At 31.2% G+C, this 8,250-nt stretch overlaps 1 protein-coding gene across 1 annotated transcript; it reads left to right on the top strand.

Moving 5' to 3' along the window:
* The first annotated feature begins 3,256 nt into the window (after nt 1-3,256).
* LOC114395681 (laccase-17-like) lies at nt 3,257-6,109 on the top strand. Its single transcript, XM_028357512.1, has 6 exons — nt 3,257-3,417; nt 3,532-3,683; nt 3,811-4,055; nt 4,145-4,273; nt 4,569-5,543; nt 5,721-6,109. The coding sequence occupies exons 1-6, from the start codon at nt 3,313-3,315 to the stop codon at nt 5,849-5,851; spliced, it is 1,737 nt and encodes a 578-aa protein (XP_028213313.1). The 5' UTR covers nt 3,257-3,312; the 3' UTR covers nt 5,852-6,109.
* Nucleotides 6,110-8,250: the final 2,141 nt, after the last annotated feature.

Raw genomic sequence — 8,250 nt, 5'->3', positions numbered from 1 at the left:
GTACCAACTTTAGCATTCTTAAGATAAAAACTCAAACAAAATCTAAATTCCTATCTTTTTAAGTCAAAAGAAGTATCAAAAGAGAAGAAATTAGATAATTTCTATGTAATTTAAGTGCACAAACTAAGTATGAATAACAATTATCAATGAGGAATGAAAATAGAAATATATAAAAAAAAAGAAAATGAAAAGACTTTTAAGGAAAAAAATTGCATAAGAAATTATATATTTAACAAAACCGGTGAATATATACTTCACACAAATAACATGGTTAACTCCAAAGAAAAAAATATAAAGATCTTATTTATTTATTTCCTAGAGCTCATAAAATATCAAGTCAGGTCTGGAGAGAAATAGAATGATGTAGGTGAATGTTAAGAATGCCCTAAAGTATTAATAGTTTTAGACTTGACCATAACAAGCAATTTTAAGTAGCCAAAGGAAGGATAGAGTCTAAATAGGAATGTTTTAACATACTATAAAGAGAGTTGTGGTGAGAATATATTAATGATGAGAATGAGGCAAGATGAAATGAGAATTAAAATAGTGTAACAGTGACGGGAATGAATGATGAATTTGATGGAAGGTATTAGCAATTTGGTGTAGATCTAACCTTAGGATAGGAGGAACACACAAAGGATTTACTAAACACCCCATACAAGCAATGATAGAGGTAAAAGAATAGTGTTTAGGTAGAAAGTTTAACTCATTCGATCCTTAAAGCCTTTAGAGAGTTGCTTTGGACACTCAATATTTTTGCTGAGACACTTAGCACCACAGGTGAAAGGGCTAAAATGCCCTTCACCTTTTCTTTAAATATGGATTAGCAATCCGTATAACTCATACGGATTATACGGATTAATGATCTGTATGAGTCATACAGATACGTATCATCAATCCATATGATTTTCTTTTTAATTTTTAATTATTTTTTTTAAAATAATTAAAAAATTTAAAATTATTTTTTTAAAAAAAAAACTCATACAGATTGATGATCCGTATATGACTTATATGGGTGATCAATCCATATGAGTTTTTTTTTAAAAAAAAAAACTTAATTTTAAAATTTTTAATTTTTTTAAAAATAATTAAAAAATTAACTTTTTTAAAAGAAAAACTCATGCAGATTATTGATCCTTATGAGTCATATAGATTAACAATTCATATGGATCATCAATTCGTATGAGTTTTTTTTTTAATTTTTAATTATTTTAAAAAATATTAAAATTTAAAATTAATTTTTTTAAAAGAAACTCATATGGATTGATGCATATGAGTCATATGGATTGCCAATTCATATGACTCACACGGATCAACAATCGGTATTAGTTTTTTTTTTAAAAAAATAATTAAAAATTAATTTAACCAAAAATTCATATGGATTGATGATCTGTATGAGTCATATGGATTGCAATCCATATGAGTTTGTTTTTTTATAAATAATTTTACAATTTTATTTGTTTTTAACATGTTATAGAAATTATTTTTTTTATATGTTAGTAATAGTTTTAGCAATTTTATAAATATTGATTTGGTAATATTATTTAAAACATACTAAACAACCACCAAACTTCACCATATATCCTTAACAAAGCACGTGCTTCATTGGCGACAACAAACACACACCAACAGAAGATAACGAAAGCAAGTTTCAGTTACGAAGTGAGATTTTATGAAAACAAAAGACACTACAGAAATGAAAAAAAGAATATTCTATTTATAACCCAAAATGCCTATAAGAACAGTTTTGATATCTTGAAAAATTACTGAGTATATCAACAAAAACGTTGGGTGCTCAAAGCAGTTCCCAAGCCTTTATATGATGTCACGAGGTACTAACTTACTCATCATGAGACCTATCCGACTTAAGGCCTAAGTTAACCAGGTCCAGAACAATTATTGTTAATGTTAAATGACATAATCTATTTCAGTAGTTTATAATTTAAAGATTTAATTTAATTATACAAATATCTAATTTGGTGCCAACCTTTTTATTTATTTGAAAAGTATCTACTAAATAATTAGTTTTGGTTAGGTAAAGAACATCTCAATAAAACAGCTGCTTTCTATAATAATTATAAACTGTTTTAATAAGTTTAAATAAATTTCCAATAAGCTTTTACAACTGCCCACCTAAATGAGAATTTACTAATAGATGAATTATTAAAATTAAAGGCTACCAACAAAATTTCAACACAAAATCCCTTGTTAATGTTATTTAGTCTTTTCTCAAATCCCTTGTTAATCTATAAAAAACGTTATTTAATCATACCAACTAAGACAGCCAGATTCAAATTATGGGTATAAAACCATTTATACATAAATATAAGAGTTTAATATTAATGTATAGATAGTGTAAAACTTTTTACATGGACATGCATAATTCCTTCTCTAAAGATAAATGACTTCTTCGGAATCATATATCATAATTGAGCATCAGTATCACAGTATCCACGAGTTGAATAAATAGTTAATTTAAAAGTGACACACGGCTTTTGTTTTGTTCCTTTAATGTATTAATTTCATATTTGCAAAACTTATTGTTGAAATCATGGTAGAAAGGAGAGAGATTGAGTGAGAAGAATAAGAAAATTAATGGAATGAAAGAAATGATTAGGATGGAGGCATATGAATTGTATACTATTAGTGACCATGTAACTAATCATTTAATTGAAATGAGAACAAACTAAAAATGGTAATGCTAATCATATTTTTTTTTCAATTTCCGTGCACACGAGGCCATACCTAAGGCTTGCTATATTTCTATGAATCTATGTGGTAGAAAAAATCACTTCAATTGAATTTCGGCTATATTCATTCCGTGCAAATTAGATCTCTGTTTAAAGGTAATGAAAAAAGTACAACACCAACATCTGGCCTTGAACTTTGAAAGTGACATTAGATAGAAACAATCTTACTTTGGGAACAAGAACATTGGTTGAGAGAGTTACATTTGACCAATGATGTACTCAATCTTCACTTCAGTTCCTTTCAGATGCCATTTTGCATACATTACAACACATTACTAATGAAAGTGGGTTTTACAACACCAAATTGTTTGGTTAAGGAGTTAAACTTGCACAAGAAGGAGGTCAAACTAATTTGAATGTCTTTGACACTACTCTAAAGTAGTTCTACAACTGTACTCGTTCAAACACAGCAATATTGAGCCACCTAATCACACATCCTTCCACTGATCCACTTCTATATATAGCACATAATTTTGTCCCGTTGCATCAATCAACTCTCAGTTCAAACTCCTTGTGTAATAACTAAGTTTCAAGATCAAACTTCACACATTGAGAGAGAAATATGGGTGTTTCCCTTTTTCAGATCCCATTATTCCTTTTGTCATTAATCATTTTTGGCATATTTGAGCATGCTCTGGCGGGTACTACTAGACACTACCATTTTGAAGTACTTTCCAATAGCACTCATTACCTTTCTCAATTTTACATTTCCTTTGCTTTTAGTTATTTTGTTCTTCTATTGGCTCTGTAAGTAATAAATTGTGTTTATGTACTTACATAGATAAGGCACCAAAATGTGACACGACTGTGCCACACAAAGAGCATGGTGACAGTGAATGGTCAGTTTCCAGGACCTCGCATTGTAGCCAGAGAGGGAGACCGTCTTCTTATCAAAGTGACTAACCATGTTTCGAACAATATCACCATTCACTGGTAAGTAGCATTTTGTGTTGAGATTAAAAAAGAAAAAATAAAGTTGCAATAAGAATAAGTCTAGTGACCTTGTTTTGATTTGAACATAGCAATAATGTGTCATAAAACTTGTCACTGTTTGAAATAGGCATGGAATTAGACAACTTCAATCAGGGTGGGCTGATGGGCCAGCATATGTGACTCAATGCCCCATTCAAAGAGGCCAAAGTTATGTCTACAATTACACCATTGTTGGGCAGAGAGGCACTCTCTGGTGGCATGCTCACATTTCATGGTTAAGATCAACTTTATATGGTCCTCTCATCATTCTTCCCAAGCTCAATGCTCAATATCCTTTTGCCAAACCCCACAAGGAAGTTCCTATCGTATTTGGTAATCAAAATACTAGAGATCAACCTTAGTCGATCCATTTCTTAATTTTCATAAGCTAATCATGGTTTCACACAATTTTTTTTTTCCAGGAGAATGGTGGAATGCAGATCCTGAGGCAGTCATAACCCAAGCCCTTCAAACCGGTGGAGGACCAAATGTATCCGATGCTTACACAATTAATGGACTTCCAGGGCCATTGTATAACTGCTCTGACAAAGGTATCAAGAGTTTGGACACTATTAATCAACATGACTGCTTTAGGAATAGTCACTAGATGCTAGAAGATTAAAGAAAATAATTAATTTACAAAAATCAAAACATCACAATAGCTGATATGAGACAACAAATGGCACACAAGAACTGCCTTAAGGAAAGCATATATTATTTTAAGCACCAATTTGGACATTAGCATAGTACTTAGTACAGACTACAAGAAATTATAGACTTGCTATGAAATGTTAACTATCAGTAATATGTGTTTGTTGATTCAATGTATGATGACATTGTTCACAGATACATTCAAGCTGAAGGTGAAGCCAGGGAAGATTTACCTTCTACGTTTGATCAATGCCGCACTGAATGACGAGCTATTCTTCAGCATTGCGAACCACACCCTCACAGTAGTTGAAGCAGATGCAGTTTACGTAAAACCATTTGCAACCAACACCATCCTTATTACCCCTGGCCAAACCACTAATGTTCTTCTCAAAACCAAATCTCATTACCCCAACGCCACATTCCTCATGACTGCTAGACCATATGCTACTGGCCTTGGCACTTTTGACAACACAACTGTGGCTGGCATACTGCAATATAAAACCCCACCAAATACTCATCATTCAGCTGCTTCACTGAAAAATCTTCCACTCCTCAAACCTATTCTCCCTGCACTCAATGACACTTCTTTTGCCACAAAATTCAACAACAAACTCCGCAGCTTAGCAAGTGCTCAGTTTCCAGCCAATGTACCCCAGAAAGTTGATACGCACTTTTTCTTCACAGTGGGCCTTGGCACAACTCCCTGCCCACAAAACCAAACTTGTCAAGGACCCACCAATGCAACAAAATTTGCAGCATCAGTGAACAATGTCTCTTTTATACAACCAACCACTGCACTTCTTCAAACCCACTTCTTTGGACAATCCAATGGAGTTTACACAGCTGACTTCCCAGCCAAACCATTGATTCCATTCAACTATACTGGCACTCCACCAAACAACACCATGGTGAGCAATGGGACAAAGGTTGTGGTTCTTCCCTTCAACACAAGTGTAGAGCTAGTGATGCAGGACACCAGCATTCTTGGTGCTGAAAGTCACCCTCTCCATTTGCATGGCTTTAACTTCTTTGCTGTTGGTCAAGGTTTTGGTAACTTTGATCCAAATAAGGACCCTGCAAACTTCAATCTTCTTGACCCAATTGAGAGAAACACAGTGGGAGTCCCATCTGGTGGATGGGTTGCTATCAGATTCCTAGCAGATAATCCAGGTTGGTTGCATTAATGCTTCATATTGCTTTCAAACTTTAGTGCATAGTTTTTTCACATTATAAAATTCACATTTTAGTTCAAAAAATGTTATGCTTCATTTTGATAAATTAGAAATATGAAAAAAAGAAAAAGAAAAGAAGAATGTAGCATGCAATCTTATTTAATTGTGTATTCAGGGGTATGGTTCATGCATTGTCACTTGGAAGTGCACACAAGCTGGGGTCTTAAGATGGCATGGGTTGTGTTGGATGGAAAACTCCCAAATCAGAAGCTGTTTCCACCGCCAGCTGATCTTCCCAAGTGTTAACAAAGCCTCGAATTCCTTCAGTTTGTTTCAACAATGAGCAATTCCTTCTAACCAGTTGCTTCAATTTTTTTATTTTTTATTTCCGTTTTCGGGTGAAAAAGGAGTTGAGGCTTGAATTGAGATTGAGGTTGGACTTTTTCCTTTCTTTGGCTGAGAATTTTATTTATAGAAGGCGTCTTTGTCTACAAAATTGTAATCAATTAATTTGAATGAAAAATCTTCATGAATATATTATTATTATCAATGTTTTTTTTTTCATGTTACTGTTACAAAAATAAATTGTGAGACTTGGCTGCTTGCGAAGAGAACAAAAGTGTATCCTAGATTTCAATTAGGAATGGAAATAAGCTGCACCTTAAATACAGTCTATCATCTAACTTTTTTAAAGCATTTCCTAACGTGATTTGTTAAATAAAAAGGTCCTGAGTTTGAGCTTTTTAAAAGACTATTATTTAAATAGGTTAGATTTTGTTTAAAGATAAATAAGTTAGACTTAAACTTATAAAAAAATCATGTCAGACCCAATAGAACAACATTTATGTATATAATATAATAAAAAATACTCATATTATACCAAAAAATATTATTAATTAAATTAATTTATGATATATAAAGGAGTTATATAACTTTGAATTATCTTTATAGGAACGGAGTTTTATCATATCATGACTTTTACCTTTGTTCTTCCTATGCATTTTACATTAGTTTTTTTTTTTCAATTAATTCGACTTTTATATTAGTTTGATGACTTTAATAGAATCAGACATTCCTTGATAGTAAGATTAAATTGTCAATGCATAATCTTACAATTATCAAGTAATGTCTGTCTATTTCCGTTAACGTTTTAGGCAGCATGACACAAGAAGAATAATGTGACAAATTCAAGAGATGAAAGTGATCTCTACGAGGTGGGGCAGGTATCTATATACCAAATTGTCAATTTTTACCTTAGGCATACAATAATACCATGTGTCCTCTACACCAAATTCTTTCTTCAATTCCCTCTACAACCCTCTTTGTCGGGGTGCTGTCGTGCGATCTATTTAAAATTGAGGCTTAAGTTTGACCTATTAACTATAATAGGCATTTTTGTAGGCTTAGTTTGATTTTGTAAAAGTTTGATATAACCTATTAGCTTATTTAAAAGTTTACTTTTCATTGGGACGGCTAAATAAGAAGTCAAACATAATTTAAAACTTGACACAGACCCACGCGATGCGTGGGTTTATAAATAATTAAAGAAATATTAATTAAATTATTTGTTTGATAAATTAAATTTAAAAATATAATTGTCAATGATATTTTATATCATTTTCTGTTAAAGGAGATAAAAAATTACATATAAATTAAGATATTTTTTATTTATCAATATATTTATAAGGAATATTCTAAAATTAAAAGTTGACCACTCAACTAAAGTTGATTAACGTGAAGATAAAAGTAAGCGTTATATATAAAAGAAATATAAGAATAAAGTGAAATTGACATAATAAAGTAGTCAAAGAAATATATTCAATGAAAGAAAAATAGTTAATCATAATGGTCAAAAATATAAAAATGATGTGAATATAACACCGAAAATTGTTCATTTAAATAGACTTTTTGTATTTATTTCCTTTTGCTGGTAACCTATTGTTTATTTTTTTTTTTGTTCCTTTTTAAACTTTGATGTAAGATTGACTCTTCACCATAGGATGTCAAAACAGTTTGTTTATTTGTCTTTCTCCTTAACGGACTTTCTGAGATTGAACAAAAATAAAAGTTTGTTTGCAAAGGATATACAATATTGGGGGTATGTCAACCTTATTTGCATTTTGGATGCGAAGGAGTTTAGATGTTGTTGTGCATCTCGATCGAACATTGAACATATATTGTGAATGTTGCTACACCGGTGTTATCATAGACTTTCAATTGTATATTAACCTAAAAAAGATTTTAAATTTTTTAATATTTATTTAATTGTTATAAAAAATAATTCATTATATATAAAACATTAAACCTTGTTGTTGGGTACTTGGATGGCTTTTTGCATTCTCCATAAATGTATTGATTTCTCTCTTTTGTAATCTTCTTTTGACATCTTTCACATGCAACATAATTCCAACCAAACGTATCGTCGATCTCATTGATTGTTGCATGAATTGTGAACACATTATCCTATTATTTTATATATGTTAAAACTAATTAAAAGTAAAGTATTATTGAATATTATGAATATGAAGGTCATGGTAGATTAGCATACCCGTTACTCTCATACCTATTTCATGGATGTATCTTGCAAAGATCTTCTATCTTTTTTACATTCTCTTGTCAAGATCAACGTTGGTAGAACTTTGAGAAGATATTTCTTTTATTTGATGTTCCTCCATTTTTTTCTACAAAGTAGTTATTTAGAATAA

This window comes from Glycine soja, chromosome 18, assembly GCF_004193775.1.
Source record: "Glycine soja cultivar W05 chromosome 18, ASM419377v2, whole genome shotgun sequence".
Taxonomy (NCBI): domain Eukaryota; kingdom Viridiplantae; phylum Streptophyta; class Magnoliopsida; order Fabales; family Fabaceae; genus Glycine; species Glycine soja.
This window is presented reverse-complemented; position numbering and strand designations above follow the sequence as displayed.

Coding starts and splice junctions, on each gene's coding strand:
- LOC114395681 (XM_028357512.1), top strand. CDS start 3,313: ATGGGTGTTTCCCTTTTTCAGATCCCATTATTCCTTTTGTCATTAATC. Junction 4,274..4,568: donor GTATAACTGCTCTGACAAAG/GTATCAAGAGTT, acceptor CATTGTTCACAG/ATACATTCAAGCTGAAGGTG. Junction 5,544..5,720: donor ATTCCTAGCAGATAATCCAG/GTTGGTTGCATT, acceptor TTGTGTATTCAG/GGGTATGGTTCATGCATTGT.